The sequence below is a fragment of the Bidens hawaiensis genome, unplaced genomic scaffold, assembly GCF_021521415.1.
Source record: "Bidens hawaiensis isolate Kalapana, Puna unplaced genomic scaffold, B.hawaiensis_p1.1 tig00036332_1, whole genome shotgun sequence".
Taxonomy (NCBI): domain Eukaryota; kingdom Viridiplantae; phylum Streptophyta; class Magnoliopsida; order Asterales; family Asteraceae; genus Bidens; species Bidens hawaiensis.
The window spans coordinates 96,575-120,594 of NW_027496333.1; the positions used below are offsets into that span (position 1 = coordinate 96,575).

Genomic DNA, 24,020 nt, shown 5'->3' on the forward strand with positions numbered 1-24,020 from the left:
TTTTAAAAAATTCGAATTCGATTCAATTCGTATTCGAGTATAGTAATCGAATACGAATTTATGATTTATTATTCGATTCGAAATTCGAATTTAAAATAATACATATGTATATATATATATACATATATATAATTTATATATGCATATACATATATAATTTTTTTAGGGCCAAATCCATAAACAATAAATGCCAAACCCTATAACACATATTATTACTTTTTTATCGCATACTATTTGTATTTTAATTCTTCGCATAGTATTGTAGCAACTTTAAATTAATATTTGTGTGCTTTACAATTATGATTTTGGTTTTTGAAAATTTTAACATAGGTGAACTTGAATCAAATAGAATTTATTCGAAATCGGTCCATATTCGATTCGAATTCGAGTTTCAAATACGAATTAAATCGAATTTCGAATATGGTATATAATACGAATACGAATTCGAATCGAATAGTTCAACTTTTATCCGAATACGAATACGAATACGAATACTAGCAAAAAAATAAATTATTCAGATTATTCGATTCAATTAACTTGAAAATTCGTTATTCGATTCGATGAACACCCCTATATAGAGCCCCTATATAGAGGCTCCAATATGAATGCTCTAACTAAAAGAGTTAAATGTTTCAATCCGAACGCTACCCGTTTAACTAAACATTCAAAGCAATGTTGATATACAAATTCAAAGCAATGCTCAAAGGCTCGGTCCTAAAGACAAGAACTAGTTTAGACGACAAACCTAATTTATGAGGTCAAATCTTCCATTCAAAGCAATGTTGATATACAAATTCGTTTTTATGCCTACAAGATCAACAAATATAGTTCCAACCAATTCAAGCCTGTTTTGAACAAAAGGCCTGATATTGCGTCCAGTTTAAGCCATCGCGTCCAGCATTTCCTCATGATTATGTGTTAGCATCGATCTCAGCTCGCTTTCAAGAACAAGAAACAAAGACGGTTTGCCAAGGCCCAAACAAGGACGATCATTTAACAAAACATGATAACGATCTCATAACAATAACAATTAATAATGATTTGAGTTCCATACAAGATTCTAATCGTCTACTTAGATGTACATAAGAAAATAATCAATCACACGGCTCATCATTTCTACACATAATGCACAACATCATGAATACCTATTCTATCACACCAAAAACCATACTCAGTATCATATATCTTATTACCAAGAAAAACGCCTCATGATTGGCTAACATACAAAACCGGGACCAAACCAGCAAGTTTACCATCCCGACCCGGCCTCTTTTTCTTCACCTGTCATAGATTTAAACAATCAAGACAAAATATCAAATACCCGTAAAACAAACCTTGAGGAACAAAACTACGAATGCAACGAGCCGAGCCAAAGAGTACACTACTCGAGCTAAGTTCGTTAGGCTTTTCTGAAGCTCCAGCTTGAGCCACGCTCGATTCACGCCTATGTGTTTGGGCTCAAGCTAGGCTCATGCGCAGAAACTGAAGCTCGAAATCGGCTCGGCTCGGCCGGCTCGGCCCCCTAAAACGCTTTTAATTTCTTTTTAAATGGGCTTATTGAAAATTAAATAAGATTACAGAACCATGTAATCATATTTCTAGAGCTCGAGCTGGCTCGCTTCAAGCTTTATTTCTAAAGCTTTAGCTTCGCTTGTTTATTGTTTATTATATAATTTATATACATTTATTATTATTTGATATAAATTTTTTAATTATAATTTTTATATATAACATAATATTGTTTAGTTGTATTTATCATAACTTTATATATACTTATAACTATATATAAATATATAATCACAATATTAAATAAAAACTATATAAATAAAAGGCTCGTAAGGATATGTTAGTTACTTTATCTACATTTATAATTATCTTTTATAATATTTTTTTATGAAATTTTTATATATAACATAAGTATATAATTAGCTGTTTTTATCATAAATTTATACATAATAATAATTATTATACAAATATATATTTACTATATTAGACAAAATATATAAACAGTAGGCACGTGAGTCTTACGTAGAACCAGCCATCAACTTCGTACTCGATTTCAACCTCTTCTCCAGCAGTTAAGTTCAACTGTAACATAGGAATTCTTATAAGTTACACGTCAAAAAAGGTGTAGGTTTAAATAAAAAAAGGGTGTTGACTAAAAGTCAAAAGTACCTCATCATCACCACCAGCAGTAAAATCATAGAGTGCTGATCCAGTTTGGGCATTCCCTGAAGAAGACCGTTCTTCTTCATGAGAATCAAAGCTGCTTGACCCCTGTCCAGCCAAAGGGTTCTCAAATGACTCGTATCTTTGGTGAACAGGTGATGAGTATGGAGGTGGCTCTTCTGTCATCTGCATATATAGAAAATATATAGTCAAATAGTTTGACCAGCTAACTTTAAAGATTCGACTTAAGTGGTTAATGACACTAACCGGAGAGCCATAACCCTCATAAGAAGAGGAACCACCAGATGGTTTTTTGTTTCTGCTCGTACCTGACTTCTCCTGAAATTGTGGAGAAAAACCGATCAACGCATTTAATTGTAAAACTGGCTACAGGTCCTAACTCGTTTATTAAGATTTTTTCCAGAAAAAAAAATCAATACTTGTTTGCTCTTGCAGAAGAGGTTCTAAAACATACAGTATAGGTGCAACTGGTCAGGCCAGACAGGTAAGGTGGTTTGTCAAAACAAGTAATAATTGATACAGGTCAAAACGGGTTCGGTTGACCTTTTCACACTTTTTGTCCAAAGGTATTGATTGAACTTTAGAAAAAAGAAGTCAAATTCGGTTAGAAGATTAGATTATTTCAAGAATTATCAAACTATAATAATACATAAAGTTTAGAAGATTGTAAGAGTTAAAACTTAAAAAACAACTTTTGACCTGTTTGGCCCATTTAACCTGTTTCTTTTTCAAAGATATTTTTTATTTCGCCCATTGAAAAATTCTAATGTATATATAGGTTATTAATTGATAGCATTAGTTTAGTATGGGCCTGGCCCTGGTTATTATAGCCGGCCCCAATGCTTTGTGTTTATCTATATATAGGACCCTTTGTATTCATAATAATCATAACCACAATTACAATTAAATACAACAGATTACCAAGAGTTTATCTTGGTATCAGAGGCTAGGGTTCTCTCTTTTCTGATCATTCCACAATGGCTGATCAACTTACAGCCTTCACAACTGCAGAAAGACTTCACATAATTCACATAAGTTTGGCTTCACGTTAAACTCTACAAATTATGGTCATTGGAAACTCATGATTCAACCGTTCCTTACAACCCACAGCCTTTTCGGCTATGTTGATGGGAGTATTCCGTGTCCTCCTGCAACCATCACTTCTCCAGCAACTTCTTCTGGAAAAGAAGGAACAGCCCCGGTCACCCAAGCCAATCCAAATCATACGATTTGGCTGTGCAATGATGCACATGTCAGAATGTTAATTATCTCTACTCTTTCGAAATCATGCTTTCAACACGTTCAAGGCATCACTTCACGTGACCTTTGGCTCGGTCTCTAACGGGCCTATGCCCCACGTACCTCCTCTAGGGAGTTTACCTTGAGAGCCCAACTGTTGAAGATTCAGATGAAAGGAGACAAGACGCCGGCTGCATACCTCGCAAGGGCACAGGAGTATACAACGCCCTTGCTAACATTGGACAACCAATGCCAGATAGAGATATTGTTATGCTTGTTGTTGCAGGTCTTCGCGAGGAATACAATGGTGTCAAACAAACCTTATTTGCTAGAGTTTACCGCGGTATTCAATGAACTTCCTGGTCTCCTTGCCGACCACGAGTTTTTGATCCAAAAACCCAACATCGAGGTTGCCCCTGCTCAAGCATTCAATGCTGCCACAGCAGCCACTTCACCATCCGTTCGTTCCGGCTGACACGGTTCAAGCAATCCAGCAGCTTGTTGGCCGTCTAGGGTATCAACTACAACCTGCCCACAGTGCCTCATCGAACCCCAATCCTCAAGCCTTCTACACCAACAGGACCGGGCAATCCAATTACAACCGCGGCCATGGTAATCGTGGTGGCCGTGGTGAGCGTAATAACAACAATCGCAACCAGGGGACTAAGACTCGTAATTCAGGTCAGTTCAGTTGGGCATCTAATCAAAATACTGTTTATGGAAGCTGTAACAGGTGTGGGATTGGACACCTTCCTTCTCAATGTCCGCACAGAGATTCGTCTACCTTTAGGACACGACAACCGTCCGCTAATTATGCTGACCACCGCTCACAAGCATCATCTATAAACTGGCTTCCAGACACAGGTTCCAATGGCCATGCAGCACCAAGTATGTCAGGCTTTGACTCTGCTGAAACATACTTTGGTGATGATAATCTACATGTTGGTAATGGTAACGCCCTACCCATCCTAAATATCAGTTCCTCTAGAATTTCCTCACCCAATAAAACCTTTTACTTAAATTATTCTTCATGTTCCTGCTCTTAAACGACACCATTCTGTACAAAAATTTTGTCAAGATAATCATGTTTATTTTGAATTTCATGCCACTTTTTTTTCTGTGAAGGATAAGTCTACACACATTACCCTCCTCACGGGTCCAAGTGATGGTGGACTCTATTCAATCACACTTCCACAGCAGCAGCCGATTCCAAAAGTCGCTTTTTCAACAGCTCGTACTACAACCACCACATGGCATCAACATTTAGGACACCCACATTCCCAGTTATTCAAGACTATGCTTTCTAAATATCATTTACCTGTTTCTGTTAAGACTTTTGATTAAGTGTAATCCTTGTTTAGTTGGAAAATCTTCCAAACTAAACCTAATACCTTCTGATTATAAAAGTTCTCATGTTTTGGAATTAGTTTTTTGTGATGTGTGTGGGCCAGCACCTGTGACTTCCTTTGATGGCCACAATCATTTCCTGTTATGTGTTGACCATTTCTCAAAGTTCCAGCACCTGTGACTTCCTTTGATGGCCACAATTATTTCCTGTTATGTGTTGACCATTTCTCAAAGTTCATGTGGTTATTTCCTTTAAAACGTAAATCTAATGTCTTAATTTTTAAACAGTTTCACTATGGCTGAACGACAGTTCACCAAACTCAAATCGATACAAACTAATTGGGGAGGGGAGTTCTGAAACCTTTCCTCTTTCTTCACTTCAATTGGCATTATTCACCGTCTGTCCTGTCCCCACACTAGCGAACAGAACGGTACAGTAGAACGCCGTCATCGTCATGTCGTTGAAACTGGGCTCACACTCATGTCACAGGCACATGTTCCCCAACTTTTCTAGCATTATGCTTTTGAAACCGCTGTTTTCTTGATCAATCGCATGCCTTCTCGCACGCACTCCACCATATCCCCCTTTGAACACTTGTTCAAACGCACATCTGATTTCTCCTTCCTACGGGTCTTCGGGTGTCGGTGATTTCCTCATCTTCGTCCCTATAATCCTCATAAGATGGATTTCCGTTCTACACCATGCATTTTCCTTGGTTACAACACATCTCATCATGGTTATCGTTGTTTTGACCCTGTCACCGAACGCATTTATGTTGCCAGACATGTTCGGTTCCATGAAAACAAGTGTCCTTTTCTTGCTCCGTCTCCTTCCCAACCCATCAATTCTACAACACCTATTAACCCATATGTTTCCTCTTATCCAACCGGTGCCATCCCGTTCTCTGAAGCATCCCAAGCTCGAACCAACCCTATAGATCCGGACCCAGATACATCATCTCCTCCTCCTTCACCACCACCACAGCCCTCACATTCATCCCCACTGATCCAACCCACACCGTCACAACCAGCCCACACTCTATCTTCCTCACAAGCCCAGCCTATCACTACCCAGCCTACTACCTACTCCCGTCGATCCTCAACCCAACCAGCTCCTTCGGTCCCAGCTTTTGTCCGCTACTCTACCACCTCCGACCCATCCACTACTTCACAATCTACCCAATCCACACATTCCACTAGTACCACATCTGCTACCTCCCATACCGCACCACCACCACCACCACGTACACGTCCACCAAACCTAAGACCTAACTCCAAACAGAACAACCCTTACAATCCAGCCTCCTTTCACACCAAACCTAAGACCTAACTCCAAACCGAACAACCCTTAGAATCTAGCCTCCTTTCACACCTCCACCACCCCACCTGATATTGAACCTACCTTGTTTGCCATTGCCAACAAAGAATCTCACTGGCGCAAGGCTATGGCAGAAGAATACTCTGCACTTATTCGTAATGGTACATGGTCTTTAGTCCCTCGTGCCCCTGATTGTTGACAGTAAATGGGTATATAAAGTCAAAAGGGATCAACATGGGGCAATTAAGCGCTACAAGGCGCGATTGGTTGCAAAAGGTTTTCATCAGCAGCCAGGCATAGATTACACTGAAACTTTTAGTCCAGTGGTTAAATCCACCACCATCAGAGTTGTTCTTTCACTGGCTGTCACTAATCGATGGTCCCTACGGCAGCTTGATATTCAAAACGCCTTATTACATGGGGATCTCAAGGAAACTGTTTATTTGAAACAACCACTTGTTGACCCCTAGAGACCGAACCATGTGTCTCTCTTGCATAAGTCTTTATATGGTCTCAAGCAGGCTCCCCGAGCGTGGTTGTGGTTTGAACGGCTATCGTCTGCCTTAACTACTCTCGGATTTCAGGGATCCAAAACAGACCCCTCCTTATTTATATATTCTAATAATGGGACACTTATGTATATGCTTGTGTACGTTGATGACATCATTCTGACTGGGAATAACAACCAGGCTATTGATCACATTGTGCGGTGCCTCAGTCGTTCGTTTGCAGTTCAAGACGTGGGGTCGTTGTCTTATTTTCTGGGTATTGAAGTGGTTCCTACCGGGTCTGATGTCATTCTTTCCCAAAAGAAATATATCTCTGAACTGTTGGATCGAGCTAAATTGTCACAGTCAAAACCGGTACCCTCTCCTTGTACTGCCAGTGCAAAGCTTTCTCTTGGTGACAGTTCTCCTTTTGCTGATCCGGTTAAATATAGACAAATGGTTGGAGCATTACAGTATGTTACACTCTCCCGTCCTGACATTACCTTTGCAGTCAACAAGGTTTGTCAGTTCATGCATTCCCCTACTGAAAATCACTGGTCTGCTGTCAAACGTATCTTAAGAAATCTCCACGGAACTGCTACACATGGACTCTTGATCTCCAGCAAATCCTCTCCTGTCCTACATGCCTACACCGATGCTCACAACTTAACAGCCTTCTCTGATGCAGACTGGGCTGGATGCCCAGGATGATCGTCGATCCATGGGGGGATATGCTATATATCTAGGATCGAATCTTGTTTCATGGTCAACCAGAAAACAAAAGACTGTATCTCGGTTATCTACTGAGTCTGAATACAAGGCCTTGGCTGACACAGTTGCCGAATTGACTTGGCTTGAAGCGTTGTTGACTAAACTTCGTGTTCATTTGCCGATACCTCCTATCTTATGGTGCGACAATCTAGGAGCCACATACCTATCTGCTAATCCAGTGTTCCATGCCAGAACAAAGCATGTGGAAGTAGACTTTCATTTTGTTCGTGAGAAGGTTGCCCGAAGAAAACTAGCTGTTCAGTTTCTCTACTCATGATCAGATTGCCGACGTGTTCACGAAGCCGCTGCCATCAGACCGTTTTCTCCTTTTGAAGTCCAAGCTAAGAGTCGGCCCCCGGCCTTAGCTTGAGGGGGAGTATTAATTGATAGCATTAGTTTAGTATGGGCCTGACCCTGGTTATTATAGCCGGCCCTAATGCTTTGTGTTTATCTATATATAGGACCCTTTGTATTCATAATAATCATAACCACAATTACAATTAAATACAACAGATTACCAAGAGTTTATCTTAGGTCGATCTAGAACAGACGGTTTTTTAGCTAAACTAAAACTAAACCGCCTGGTCCCATTTTAAATACTAACGACCGATTGAAAAAACTTACAAAAATACGACCATAAAACCATTTTGATGGTCTGTTTGGGTAAAATAGACCGCATCTAGTATTCAGGCATCTAGTTAGGATACAAGTTAACCAGTGATAAACAAAAAAAAATGGCTTGCAATTAAACGGATTATAGTATTAGGAGCGCCAGCACCACTCACAACATCTAGCCAACTTCAGCCATTAATGAAACATAAATTTTCATGATTTACAATTTACATACCGCAGGTTGTGAAGATCCGTAAGTTGATGGTTTTGAACTGAATAATGTAGGATAATTCATTCCTCCAAAGTGGGACGAAATTGATGTCTCAACTGACCCTACTGAATCTGGAGAAGAAGATCCAGAAGACCTACCATCATCATCCTGCAAAAAGCAAAAATACATTTTACATCATCAATGCATCATGCATAATGACAAATGCAGATCTAAAGGCACACTACTTACATCAGCTTCTGCAGTTTCCAAGAGAGTTTTAGCCCACATGTCATCATAACTCATAGAAGGTCTAGATATAATGTTCTCATCATCAACATCAGGTGCGTCGGTACCAGCACCAGCGAGAAACTCGTTAACCTACAAAAACAAAGACCATGTTTATATTTTCAGATCTTCAATAAACCAGACTTAAATAGTTAAATTCAAGTCATGTCATTGGCTCATTGCATAAAAGGTAACTACAACCCGTTTACCTATGAACGGGTCCATTTGGGTTATGTTCTTGGTTTTAAAAAGCGTGTAGGTGAGGTGTAAAGTACTTATATTTTAATAAACATGGTTTAAGCTAACGATATATTAATAAACGGGCCAAATGTTTAGTTTCATTGATCAATACAAACTAGATAGCAGCTCACCCTATTCATTGCAGGAGCATTGTTCCACAAACCATCGTCGGCAAGACCTGTTGCCCAAGCATTTACTAGATCATCATCAAGATTGTCAGGCTCCGCAGGTGCTGGTTTAGTAGCCTCGTATATGAGTTCAGATATCCCTGTAGCAACAGCAACATCTCTCATGCCACTTGATGCAGTTATATTATGCCGGTTTCGATAGATCTCAATAAGCTTTGCACTGTTGTACATTGAAAACAACGCAATAAGTGAAGCAAACAACTGATCAAAAGACCCAATGAAGGTCAACACTCAACAGCATTGTTACAACTGTAGTAAGTTAGCGTCAACAGTGTCAAACAGTACAGGAACTGAATTGTAATATCTGTATAATTGTAAACGATGATGTCCTTTATGTACAGATTGAGCTAATAAAACAGGGGTTAGCTTGAAATTTGGATTTCGATTAACTTCTCTCTAGTTTCCTTTTCAATTCTAAGCCTAACAAGCATAGGTCAATGAAGGTCAACAGGATAGGTCAATGAAGGTCAACAGCATAAGACATTTACCTTGTGGGCCCAAGAGGTAGATATTTTGACCTTGGGACATAACAGAATAGTGAAACAAGATCTAGAAACCTCTCATGTGTCTCATAGAGCTTCTTCAGTTCATCATCGGTCCACTCTTTTTGGGCATTATCATGGTTACGCATGTCCCTGCAACCACAAGTGCAGACAATATTAATTACACGATTAAAAGAAACAAATTTGAGAAAAAAAAAAGTAAGAAAAAATAATCACGCGCGCGCACTTTATTAGATCATCTTGTGCACTGTACATGTCATCAAGGACCTTGAGCATTGGACTGAGCAAAGATCCAAGCCCAGTACCACTAGCTCCTTGATCTTCACCATTGCTAATATGCATATCTGAAAACTGGGACTGCACACCGCCTTGTGCTAGAGCATGTAAAAACTCATAGATTTGTATTCTGTAAGGCTCACCCGATCTGATTGCCATGGTGGTAAGAGCTTGTGCAGCAATTATACGAACCTGAAATGAAAACATTGATTACAAGAATAATATAAGAAAAGACAGCCAAAGGGTAAAGCAGTAAATAACCAAAAGAATCACGCATAAACGGTATCTCCACAGTCTAAAGTCTATGAGTGTGACAATACACTTCTTTAAAGCATCTGTCTATACTTCTTGATATTAAGAACAACTTTGAAAGCCACGAGTGCTTCTGTCTGATGCGGAATTCTATTTGATTATCCTTTTGGAGGGAAAAGTTGTTAGCCCCCTTTCCACATTTTCCGCCTAACTCCAATTTCATTCATCCAAAAAGACTTCTTAGTTTTTTCTAGCCAACCACAAGTTGACATGTGTCCCACTCGAAATATTCTCTTTTCTTTTGTTTTTCGTTTATAGTTTTTAAAATATGATGTGTTCTAAAGTTCTAAATATACCGTTGTGGCATGTTTAACATGTCTACCTTTCGATGTAAGTTTTCATTCAAAACAGAGTTGTGCATGATAATGTACAAGACAGCTAAACACTTATGTACAAGTCGTTACAGCTGTATACATAAATAACTCAGTTTTGAATGTTATATTATGGCCCCTCAAAAACTTACAACGCGTCACCCTCTACTTTTCCATATGTTTTTTAAGAGTAGGTTTAGGTAAACGTTTTGGCTCCGAGCCCCTCACTTTAACGCGCCACGATGCGCGCGTGTTTAATACTAGTATATGAAATAGTAACATACGTTGTAGGTACATGAAAGAGGCATGCATATTATACTTATATATATACAAATTATATTCATATATACCTCCCAATTGCCAATGAAAGCACATCGCTGCAGTCGAGTGAGAGCATTAGCTAGAGTAGGGTTGCGGGAACTAGCAGCTGCAACCATTTTATCTGCATCTAACATCATGAGTGCTGTACCAGGAGGGGTTGCTGATTCCCATGCATACTCAGATGCAGCATAATTTGCATTTTCACCAAGGAACCATACCTATGGTAAGCATATTCGAAAAAGTCATTACAATACATACTCAGTAATAAATATGCGTTTCAAAGGATATGATGATGATGGTTAGTATTGTACCGCTGCTTGGACTAGTCTCTGTAAAGCCAAAGCTGACTTCGGATCAGATGCAAATACCCTGTCGATTGATGTAAGACCGGACATTGAACCAGGTTGTGGAGGTGGCAGATCAAGAACTATCGTAACTGCCTCAAGTGCTGTATGTTTCCCATCTGGACCAGCTCCAACTAAACATGTCTGAAAAAGAAAAAATATATATATGCATCAAGTATAAGAAAGAATGGGAAGAACAGTTAACATAAAACTTCTGATTCCACTCAGTGTTACAAAAGTTCCAGATACGACCACTCAAGAAGCCGCATTGGATTTCCGTAACATTAAGTGTTGTATGATTAATACTATCTGGAACAATGGAACTATACTTAAAAGGTCAATATTGGAATCGTTGATAAATATGTTATGTTTTCGGTTGAGAGAGGGTGGTCGTAGATCATAGTTCTGTAGCGAAGCTAATTCTTATACCCGCTTTTAAAGGTAAGATATCGACCTTTGATGGGGGGCTCTCACAGGTCTACTCGCCAGTGTCTTCCTAGCAGCTAATTGTTGGATTAAACCTCCCAAAATACTAAGCATGGATTAGTCATCTTTTCCATCTTGTTTTTAAAATAGTTTTTTTCAACAAGGAAAGAATATTTCCATTGTTGAGTAACTGTATTACTGGAATAATGAAACTAGCAATTTAGAAAGTAATTATATTAAAATAATAATCCTGATAATTTCACAAATCTAAAAACATATATAAAGTATGCATTCAAAAGTTCCTTCATGTAAACACACGAGAATCAAATTATTATACGGAGGGGATTCCAATTTATTTCAAACAAAGGATATGGGGAGTCCTGAGTACTTTTCAGGCAACAAGGTATAAACATTTTATTTTAGAAAAAGCACATTTTACATACATCTTGGTTAAGTATGGTGTGATACATGGGTAGTAGATACATGTCATATATCAAGATTTATGCAAAAACATTAAGCATTTAAGTTTCTCAGTGATCTAGGATATTAGATTGTTAAACTAAGTTTTCCATATCAACATTATCTTTTATATAAATACAGTGAACACTCTCTCAATTGTTAAGATAGTGTCATACTAATACAGAAGAAGCAACACACTGTAATTGGGAGGAATAAAGAAAAACCTACCTTCCATAGTAGTTGCAGTACATCAGCATCAATTTTTCCAGGGACTTTAGTAGCAAATACTCTTGCAATTTCAAGTAGTGTAACTGCCATATCTGGAGTAGCCTATAACAAAGTATATAACAGCAAAAAGAGACAATAAGTACATTAACTAATTAATTAAAAAAATAGGAATAAGATAGCAGCTTGTACAACAGGTTCAGGTGACACATTAGAAAAAAACCAAGCATGTCCATCCAGAAAATTTAGATATATGGAAAACAGCTAAAGTAAAATAAAGTCAACATTTATCACATCAAAACACAGAATTCCAAAAGGCATCTCTAAAACATTAAATCAGACTTAAAAGAGTTATTAGGTATAATAACCAATTACCTTGAAACGAGCATGCAAAGTGAGCAAAATATCATTTAATAAAGCTGCTGACCAAGCAGGATCAGAGAGCTCTGATGCAATCATTGATTCTAATTCAGCAAACGTTTCTTGTGGGCTTTGCATCCATATAAGTGCTTTAATCACCATTGCACGAACATAAACACATTCGCATGCCACAGTTGTACGAACCACCTCCATTAACGAGGCCAATAGACTCGCCACTGTATCCTTGTTACCTGCTCCATTTTACACACAATGAATAACCTAAAGGGAGTGCAAAAGAAGGAAAAAAGAAGAGCAGTAACTTATGATTCTAATGCTTCCTAACATGGATGATGAAACACTAAACTATCCGATAACACTCAGCAAGAAAACGTATGTGGAAATTGGAACTCAAGTCGATTGCAAATTTTGCACATCCGGAGTATACATAGAACGCCCAAAATTGGCCATTAACCTAATTTCCTTTATCAGTCAGATGTTCACTCCTAAAATCTATGTGTAAAAGTTGGGTTAGACCTTAGAAGTCAATCGCAAATATGACTTGAAGCAGATCCCTTAAGACTTTACTCATTAACATTGTAAAAGACTACAACTTGAAAGATATCTAAAGGTGGGTGAAAATGGGTAAGGTAAAAAAAAGGTCATTTTTAAGAATGTGTTAAAATAGGTCAGGTCGTGTTGGGTTGACCCATTAACACAAATTTACCCAAATCTTGTTTGTCTAAGTTAAATAATAATAATAATAATAATAAAAAGTTTTAATGTTTTGATATACAGCGATATACACTATATTGCTAAAATAATTATCTAAGTTTTTCAAATAAACAACTTGAGAGGTTGTGACTATCTGAATACTCTCAAGTAACATTCAACTGGTTTGACCCATTTGACTTATTTTGCATTTCAGCTAGTTTAAAGCATAGTAATCGATAGCAGAGCGCCTCTGCGCCTAGGCGGTTTTTTAAGGGAAGCGCTCCTTAATCGACTCCCTTGACTACAGGCGATTTTTTAGAAATTAGTTGGTAGTTTCCAAATTTTTTTATTTTTTTTTTAAGTTGATTTATTTTTGATTTATCAATAATTAAACAGCTTACCTAAAATCAGTCGGATTAAACATAGTAACTCCAATATTATAATGATTGACAATTGGGATAGGCACAACAAGAAGAATGGTGAATAGGTTAGTAACAGTATTGATCGATTCTCATGTTTTTTTAATTTTAAATACTTGAAGATGCATGCTTTTTATTAACAATTATGAAGTTGCTTTGTTTTAATCATGATGCAAATTCGTGTGTAAACTGTAAAATATCAAGAATCTTTTAGTGGGTGCTACTTTAATTTTTAGATAGCACACTACAAAGTTTGTTTATTGTTTGTGTTATTTAAAATCTTTGATGATTGTGTTGATTGGTTAGGTATTTAGATGCATGTCGCTTTTAGAGATTGAATTGATAAACCAGCAGCATGAAACAGGTTTTATTTTTAAATTTTGATTGACATGAAGACCAATAAGCTTTGGTTAGTGAATTCCACACTTAAAAGTGATGTTTTCTATTACAAAATACTTTTTAGAATTTTTATATTTAATACCGCTTTTTTTGTTTGAAGCGTGAGCTTTTTTTGCACTTTGCGCCTAGGACCTCGGAGAGGCCTATGCGCCTTGAGTGCGCCTAACGCATTTGATAACTATGGTTTAAAGTAGCAGTAACTAATTCGACCCATTTGACTTATTTACTTTACAGCTAGTTTAACTATCTGTAAGTAACATTCACCCGTTTGACCCATTTGACTTATTTCTTTAACAGCTAGTTTAAACTAGTGATAAGTAGGAAAAATTTCGACCCATTTGAGTTATTTCCTTCACACTTAGTTTAAACTACTTCACCCATTTGACCATTATCAAAAACAATCCAACACGAATCGACCTGTTTTCACATGAATAGGTTCAAATTGCTACCTGTAGTCAAGTACATAAGAGCAATGGTACACCTACAATAAATACTTAAGATTGGAATCATATCCATTTACCTTCATGTTGAGATTTTCCATCTTCCTGATCATTACTATCGGCGAAAGTATTAACATCTCCTCCTTCATCAATTTCATGCACCCCCAAAGAAAAAGCAGCAGCACGACTTTTACCCATCTCCTGCACAACTCTGGCAGCTGCATGAAGTACGGGCCGAGAAAAACTACGAAAAGAACTCTCTAATCTGTAACAAATTAACAGGAAAATGTAGAAGTTTTTTACACGTATAATTAAAAACATAAGACATTATTGTTTTTTTAAGAATTACAATCTGGCAGTACATGTAGTTAATGAAAAATAGAGAAGACCCACAAACCAAAATCAATATCATCTAGATATGAAAACACGAGAATGGGCTGATAGGCAAACATAGCATAGCTTTCCAAAAAAAGGTGAATGTTGCTACTAAATAATAAACATTTTTATAGAGATGAAATTGTAGTATTTTTATGATAAACAATAACTATTTCAGTTGCAGACTGGACTAATAAACTAGCTTAGAACAAGCCAAAAATGCATACATATATATACACATAAGCACACATAAAAATGAAAGTGTTTCAGGTCAACCTGCCCATACCAAAATTACCTATTCTGACCCATTACCCGCCCCACCTCTAGGAACTCAAAAATATGTATAATTAATAATTATATTAAATAAGCTCTCTAACCTTCTCATGACAAGTTTAATAAGGAGCTGTGGACGTCTCGACTTGGAAGATTTATCCTTGTCCTTCACAGAAGGTGCTTCAGGGGCCTTAAGAACTTCTCTCGTTAGTTTATACCAGCCAAGAGCTCGTTCTTCAGTCCTGTAGGCAAAACATTATTGAAAATTAAAAAGGCTTAATAAACCATAAGAAAAAAGAAAAGAAGACTGCAAATTACAAGTCAAAATGGATAGATTTTCTACAAGTCACATCTACCCGAAACATTATTCCAATAACTTTATTTCTACTATGAGTAATTTGCGTGTTAGAATTGACTATGAACTTACAGTAGTTCAATAGTAATCTAACTTTCTGAAAAACAACATGCAAGATTTAATGCAAATAAATACATGCTGAGAGATAATTTACCCGATTAACTTAAGCTGTACACGAACCAAATGTTCAATGAATTGTTTGTAAACTGTACTGCATAAAGTTCGTTTATTCAATGAACAAACAAGAACATAAGTTGTTCGTTTAGTTAAACGAGCGCACATGAACACATGTCTGTTCATCCAATTAAGTTTGTGAGCGTTCATTTACGTTCGTTCATCTAACGTTTATACCAATTCGTTCATTTATGTTCGTTAGCTCAGACTTGTCAAGTTTGTTTCTTTACATTCATTTATATATTCATTTCAATTTCTTAGGCCAATTACAATTCAGTCTTGTTTATGTTCATTCACCTATCTTCAGTTATGTTCACTCGTTCACGTTCGTTTATGTTCGTGAAGCGTTTATTTATACTATTAACGAGCGAACATAACCGACCACGAACACGTTCAATTTCTTAACAAACGAACATGTACAAAAAAACCCTGTTAAGTTAATTGTTCATATTCAATCATTTGTTCAGTTAAAGGTAACAAACGAACACGAATATGCCCCGTTTGTGTTCGTTCAGTTAGTTTACAAGCCTAGATTGACTTGTATCCTTTTGCTACTTTTTCCCCAATAGTACCCTTTAAAAACAAAAAGCAACCTGAATCGACCCATTTAAAATAAATGGGTCGAAATGACGCCAATATAATTGGTGAAAAAGTACCTGTCAGCGGTTTCGGATTTCCCCAATACACAAAGAATAGCCTCAAAACAAACTCTGTCACTGGGATCAAGGAGGAGTTGATACAACAAAGAGGTAAACTGGTTTTTAATGTCTGGCCTTTCTGTAAAAAAAATAATAAAAGAAAAACATTCCAGATCTTGATAAGCTGTTACTTTTCAAGAGTAAGCAATAAAAGTTAACAATATCTAACGCTTACCATCCAGTGGCTTAGCTCTAGATATTGAATGACACAATCTGGCCAAAGCAACTCTAGCAAGCACATCATGTAAGTGCAAAACATCCTGCAAAGCTCCTAATTCATATAAGATCCACAAATTAGTGGTGAAATTATTAATGACGATACTAATGACAGATGAGCAAAATATTCAACTTACCACCAGGCTGGGCGAGTTTCCCTGCAATTAAAAAGAAAAAAAGAAAAGGAAGATTTAAATACTTATTAATGTCAATTACCCTTAATCATTATTGCATACTTCTCATAGAAACTAAATCTAAATAGAGAGTAGAATTCAAATATGAGAAAGTTACGTATTAGTAAACATGATCATCTTATTACTAATATGAATATAAGCAAACAATATTATGAACATGCTTTTCAGCCACATACAAAAACATAAAGCATGCACAGTAAAAGCATGATCACTTAGAAGACTTAGAAGTTTTGTTTATTGATACCATATCATGTTTAATTTGATTAAATCAAAGATATATGAAAGTCACTGAAATAATCAAAACTTCATGGTTTTAACCTTTTGATATATTAAAATTACCTAAAGCCATTGCAACAGCATAAGGATCTTTTGTAGCTAGCTCAGAGATAATCTCCAAAGAATGTCTAACAGCCACAGGATCAGAAAATGAAACTCTGCAATTGATAATGAGATTAATTTAGAGTAAAATCATTTTATTAGCATTTGTAGAAGGATGCAAGTAATCCTCAAATGGAACTTTTAATACCTGTAACTCAAATCAAGAACTTTCAAAATGTTTATGACTCTTTAAACTGTTATTCAGGTTAATGCATAGCAAGTGTTGAGGTGGTTTTGACACTTTGTCCTTTATTGTACATTTAATCATAATAAAACCATGTATCATTTACATAAAAGCCACGAGAAATAGAAAGCAATCCCTGAAGTTTCCAGAAAATTGCCTGAACCCTATAGTTTCTGGTGTGATGGCTTATTTTTGTGGGAATAAGGTTTGAGCAAACATTATCATTTAAAAGAAGAGACAGTAAAACTAGTTTTCACAATTCAGACCTTCAGCCGGTCCGCATAAAAATTAACAAAATAAAGCACGGAATTGATGATACCAATTGTTGCTTTTAAGGAATAGAAAATAAATTACTCGTTTGTCATAAGAAATGCCAAAAAAATGATAACTGAACCATAAAGCTAATTATAAATGTTAAAAGAGACCAAGTAGTTACTGGTGAAATCAAATACTATAGAATAGAAAAAATGAACTAACCCCTGAACAGCACGATGGAGAAATATAGGATTTCCTGGATCCAAAGGAAGTCTTCTCAACGCACTTATGGCACCGTATTGGAGATTACTTCGAATTATAGACTGATATTTTAAATTAAATTAATAAGGATAGCATAAAGAGCATTAGCTCATCAAATGCTGAAAAAGTAGAAACTGTGATTATCCAAAATTACCTCTTTATCACCACCCTTTGCCCCAAATATGCCTTTCTTACGCTTATCGGGTGTATCAGCAACCTAATCAACAACATAAAAAAGCAACAAAACATGATTCACAATCTATTGCTAGTCCCTAAAAAAACACATGGGAGCAATATTTAAACTAAAAAATCAAGAATAACATATAGGTGTGCATATGAACAAACCTTATCAAGAATACCAAATACAATTTCATACAATTTTTGCAAAATCTCAGGACTATTAGACGCATATGTAAGAGCCTTCAGTGCTTGAAGCCTTCGTGCATGAACTTCAAAAGAAAAAAAAAACCATTAAAATAATATGATTACAAAAAAGCACATATATAAGTGAAAAGTGAATTGTATGATCATCACTTGAAGACAGATGATAAGCAATTACTTGTTATTATGCTAACTATATTACTAGAGAAAAGGACTTTCGGAAGAAAGCGTAGAGCCTAACAGTTTTGGCTAATGGTTACTGGTACAATGAGAAAATTTCATGAAATAAAACTTGAGTTGACTAGCAATAAGTTATATTAGCTCAAGTTTCATTTCTTATTTGTTATGTTTTAAGATAAAAATCACAACTGAAGTCAAGAAAGAAGTCCCTGAATAAACCTGCAACTTATTTTAATTGATGGTACAACCTTCTATAAAAATTTATATCACACTCAATCCCTAAATTTAGAAAATAACCACACCAACTATATCATTGATTAGATATTGAACGTAAAAACATTTAAACAAGTTAAGATTCAACAACATCTCAATAATAATGAAATGTCAGTCATGCTAACACTTGAAGTTCATATTCAAGGGTACTAAGTTTTTGTATTACTTAGCAACTGAGCTAATCAATGGCAACTGAAAGAATAAGTTACTTTAGTCTTATCAGAAAATAGAAATCAATTACACAAAATAATAAAAAAGAACACTAAGCAGGATATTATTCATAGTTCATAAGGTGAAATTTGCAGCAAGCATATGTCAATGACTCAATAGCATGATTAATTACACAATTATAGTGGCATACATCTCCAAATGAAGATTGACACAAGCTATTAAGTGCTTAATTACTTATAGCATAGAAATTTCTTCCCTTTGATTTACAAAAAGCAAAAAGATTAGACAGCCTGCCACCACAAATTAGAGACCTCCGCGTGGACCAAGAGCACCATCATTAGATGATAAATCCACTGCAATATACCAGCATAAAAACTGACCACCAATTTTAGTTTGCCTATTAACCTGATAACTTCAAAGAAAAGAAACCTATCTCTAAATCCCGATTTTCAGTAATTACTAATTACCCATTGCATTGTAATATGATCATGAATTCCTTAAAAGTATTTTCCATACCATTAGGGTTTTCTTCTTTTCTACATTTTACTCTTAGCAACTCCTATGTCCAGCCTAGCGAATATCAAAAAACTATAAATTTTGACACGGAAATTTGATCAGACCCTAGTTGTGCTTGGTGCATAAAGCCAAATATTAGACATCACAATCAAACTCATCAAATTCCTCAAAGATTGTTTTCTGAACTTGAAAGCCACAAAAATGAAACCAATAAATGGAACCTGGTAGATATATAATATAAAATACTTAGACTAACACCACATTGAAAACTAAAATAAATAATCACTTACATTCAGGATCAGGATTTACAGCCTCTGTAGAAAGACGATCTAGTATTCGAGGTACAACATCTGCTCGAGTGACCCCACCAACAGCATCAACTTCAGCTAAAGCGTCCCAGTTTGGTGTGGGTATCCCACCACCCGGAGTTAAACCTTGTGCTCCAGTATCAGGCAATATTCTTGCTAAGTAATAATAAACATACCGTAGAATAGTCCTATCTTCACATTGCTGACCAAGCTACAAAATAAAACATAAAAGACAAAAAAAATAATTGTAATTGCACTTTTAACTAATCAGCAACCAAACCCAAAGCCAAAGTTTTTTTTATAAAATAGAAAGGGTGTAGCATTAATTCTAATTATGAATACCCTTACAATTTGTAACTCATCAACAATCATCCGAATTCCAAATGTTTGTATTTTAGAAAAAGTAAAGCTTATGCAAGTAAGTTCATACCATAAGAAGAGAAGGTGCAAGAGACGGATCAACAGAGTTGTACACAGCAAGTTTCGGGAACACATGATGCACCAACTGTCTCTGTGACTTTTTCTGCAAATACCACACAAAAACCAATATAACCAATATTTAACGGGTACCAAATGCGACATATACTTTGAACAGTAATTCAAGTTTAGGCAAGAAACCCATACTTGGTCAGATGAAGCAGCTAATTCATGAATACTCCTTGCAAGTTGTGAATAAGAAACCGGCTACACAAAATAACTTAAAAAGCATCAGCAAAAATGGCATAAGTTCAAACAATAAACCTAATCATATACTGAACCCTAATATAGTATAAACAAGAACACACTGAAAGTCTGAAATCAGCTCAGTTTGTTTTGGGGCAATATGTATAACTTTAAAATTGAAATGGGTCAGGATGGATCAAAAGAATTTTTCAAGTAGGTCAAGATGGGTTGGGAAAATGCTAGTGACTTTTGGTTATGGGTTAGAATGGGTTTGTTTATGGGTTAGAATGGACTAAAACAAGCACCATCCTATTTTATTTCAAAACAATCATAATTTATAGAAACCGAACAGAAATTGAAAAAATTGAAACCGAACATAAACCGAAAACACCGAAACCGAAACCAAACAGAAATTGAAAAAATTGAAACCGAACAGAAACTGAAAACATCGAAACCGAAACCGCCCGAAAAACGAACCTGAATTGAGACAAAACCGGTTTTTTTGTTTTAGCGAACGGAGATAACATTTTAGATGTTTTCACTTTTTTTCGTTTTTGATTTATATTTTAAGTTAATATTTTTTTATTAATTTTTTTGAAATTTTTTAGGGGTTTTTGATACCCTTTGTATTTTAACCATTACTTGGTTACTTGGGTCAAGATGGATTAAGTTAGCTCATCTTGACCTTATCCCATCCTGACCCTGACCCATACCCATCCTGGCCCAAACCCATTCTTGCCCATCACCCAATCCAGCCCAACCCATTCATATTGCCACCCCTAAACTCAGTTAACCTATAACTTTGCTTAATTAATCATAATTCCAAATTACTAATTATCTCTCAATCTCTCATAAGCATTACAACAATTTCCACACTACGATGTCTGTCCCACATCACTAAATATAGAATGAACAAAAACAAACTAAAATCAGCTCAGCGGCTGTTTGGCAACCTCTGCACCAAAAGTGCCGTGCCATAAGAGGTATGAATGGTTAAGACACTCCGAGCCAGTAAGTGCTGAATCAGTATTAAGTACCCCAATGTGGTGGTGAATGGTGGTGAAGGAGGTGGTGAATGGTGGTGAAGGAGGTGGTGAATGAGTGGCAGACTGAGGGTTATGAACACATGTGAAGGGAACTATGGGTAAAACTTTCATTCAGCGTCATTTTAAAGCTTAATGGGTAAGAGGCTTGCTGACCGATTCAAAGGTGTCATTCTGGTGAACCAAACACACTTAACGCTAACCGATTCATAGGTAATCATTAGGAGGCTACCAAACAATTAACCTAAAATTCTTCTTAATTAATCATATTTCCAAATGATTAGTTGCAACAATTTCCATACTGTGATGCCACGCATCACTAGATATATGATGAACAAAGACAAACAATAATCAGCTCAGTTAACCTAAAATTCTGCTTAATTAATTAATCATATTTGAAATACTTAGTTGCAACAATTGATTCTCAATTTCCACACCGAAATCAGCCCAGTTAACCTAAAATTCCGCTTAATTATTGTTTATTTGCAGAATTCAAAGCTGTCATCACTGACTCATTGTTATAGCTAAACATTCACGCAATAACATCCTGCTTTAAAGTAACAATTCAACATAATACACATAAGTTTACCTTCTTCTTACTATGTTTATGCGGTATCCGAACAGCGGCTCGTGCAGCGGAAACCGCATCACTCTGGATCTGCATCAGCGTGGACTTCTTCGACTTCCGGTCAGTAGTGACTGTGGCCGTGACCGGCTTACTAAACGGACTGGCGGCTCGAGCCGGCTTGGCCGTAGAAGGCTGTGATGAGGGCGGAGGCGCCGATGTAGGATCCGAACTGATGAGATCCATCAGCGTTGTTCCGGAAGAGTCCTGATCAGATCATGTATTCGTAATTGAATTAATAGATCACAGTTTGAATTGAATTGAATTGAATTTAAATGATGAAATAATAATAGAGATTGAAGGTCTTACTGCCATGAGATTTGAGTATCAACAGAATGAATGAGAGAATTCGGTTAATTCGATTGATTATTGACTCCGAATGGAATCCGATCTCGTTTCGCTGTCTTCCGTCCGGTGAGTTTTGCTGGGCTCCAAATGAGTCACTCAGTTTGTGAGCCTAATATTGTTGGGCCAGAGTAACTGGTACAACCGGGTCGGGTCCGGGTATGAACCGATTCGGATTTAAATATGTGGAGTCGGTTAGGCTTTTCGACTATGAACGGGTCTAAACAGAACAGAGTGTGGGTCCCACCGAGGACTACGCTCTTTGCATTTATTAAGATTGTTTTCCATGAGTGTTATAATTACGATAGCAGTATTACTTTAAATTTAAAGAAAGTTAGTTATTCTTTCTTAAAAAGAAGTCACAGGCTGGTCTTCTTTCTATATACTTCTTATGTATGTGTATATGAATTTGGCTTCCTCATTCCCCGTAACCAATCTTTCTCACTTACGATCAACATCTTCTCAAACCCTTGTTGAACGAGTATATTTATATGGAAATACAGAGCATCTTGCATAAGTCTTTGTCAGAGCTTTTCAAGCAAATTTATGGTTGTTCAAAGATTCTTTCATACATTATGTTAGGTATCAAGGAAAATTTATTCTTGCTTCAAAAGTGACGTTTGACGTTTCTTTTAATGAGTGTTTCGGGTCAGGTACATAGAGTAAGTGTCACACCCCGACCATGACGGAAACGTCGGGGCACAACCGATTGTTCATCGCACACGACATTATTAAGTGACAATATTTAATCAACTCATTTAAATTCATAAAAACACAAAGAGTCACATAACTTGTTCATACAATAACCGAATTCAAATCATAGTAAATAATATATTGTTCGTTTTGCTAATATCCTAATAGTCTCGATAACGTTTTTTTTTTCTTCAAGTCCTCGAGTCAACCTAAAGTCAAACTTGTAACATTGCATAAATAGATTTTGTCAACACAAAAGTTGGTGAGCAATTTCATAGTTTTTGAACAATAGATATATAATATGAAATTCCACAACTTGTATACAAAACAATAAATAATAGCAACAATTTAGATAAATGAAATCGTTAATAAGAATACATTAACGACACATTTCTATAAGGGGATGCCAAATATACTCGGATTTTGTATGAAATCGTTAATAAGAATACATTAACGACACCTTTCTACAAGGGGATGCCAGATATACTCGGATTTATGAATCAACCATCCAAAAGCGGTAAACACATTAGCACTTAAGCATATAAGCATATAATCACCAAATCGAGCATTTATTTAAGTGAAGTATACAATAAAGTTTGTGGTTTAAGACTCAAGTATAAATCATTTGGATTTGAATAAGTTTGCAATGTCACCCCCAAAATATAAAAGAGTGAAAACGGGGGATGAAAGTACTCACATTCAAGTAATAAACTTGAAAGATTTGATGATTTGGAGATTAACCGGAACGATGAGTTTAACGAACGAAGCCTAAAGGAGAAGAAGTCTTGTATTATAAAAGTTGTCTTGGAAGTCTATAAATGAAAATAAATGTTAAGAAATATAAACAATTTAAAGTTTAAGGTTTAAAATGTAAATATTTAAGAAATTATAATAATAGTCCTTTAAAAATGTATGTTTGCTCGAAACCGGGTTAAAGTATCCAGCCCTTAATTTTACTCAACCTATGTTAAGTAATAAGGTGGGTAAAAATGCAAGAAAACAAGTCCCTTTATAATATAGATAATAAAACGGGTTTTAACAAGTGTTCGGGTGGTCGGTTCGGG

At 36.3% G+C, this 24,020-nt stretch overlaps 1 protein-coding gene across 1 annotated transcript; it reads right to left on the reverse strand.

The window, feature by feature from the left end:
- Positions 1–1,021: 1,021 nt before the first annotated feature.
- Positions 1,022–22,299, reverse strand: LOC143588352 (uncharacterized). Its single transcript, XM_077069376.1, has 27 exons — positions 22,228–22,299; positions 21,883–22,125; positions 20,212–20,271; positions 20,018–20,110; positions 19,570–19,798; positions 18,104–18,207; positions 17,913–17,975; positions 17,720–17,820; positions 17,020–17,114; positions 16,624–16,644; positions 16,446–16,541; positions 16,229–16,349; positions 15,148–15,285; positions 14,476–14,660; positions 12,442–12,677; positions 12,070–12,171; positions 10,924–11,100; positions 10,642–10,830; positions 9,619–9,860; positions 9,378–9,524; positions 8,833–9,049; positions 8,426–8,554; positions 8,201–8,344; positions 2,437–2,508; positions 2,176–2,355; positions 2,029–2,088; positions 1,022–1,281 (listed from the first exon to the last, which is right to left on the reverse strand). Exons 1-27 carry the CDS (start codon positions 22,231–22,233, stop codon positions 1,207–1,209), a joined length of 3,525 nt encoding a protein of 1,174 aa, XP_076925491.1. The 5' UTR covers positions 22,234–22,299; the 3' UTR covers positions 1,022–1,206.
- Between the last annotated feature and the right edge of the window lie 1,721 nt (positions 22,300–24,020).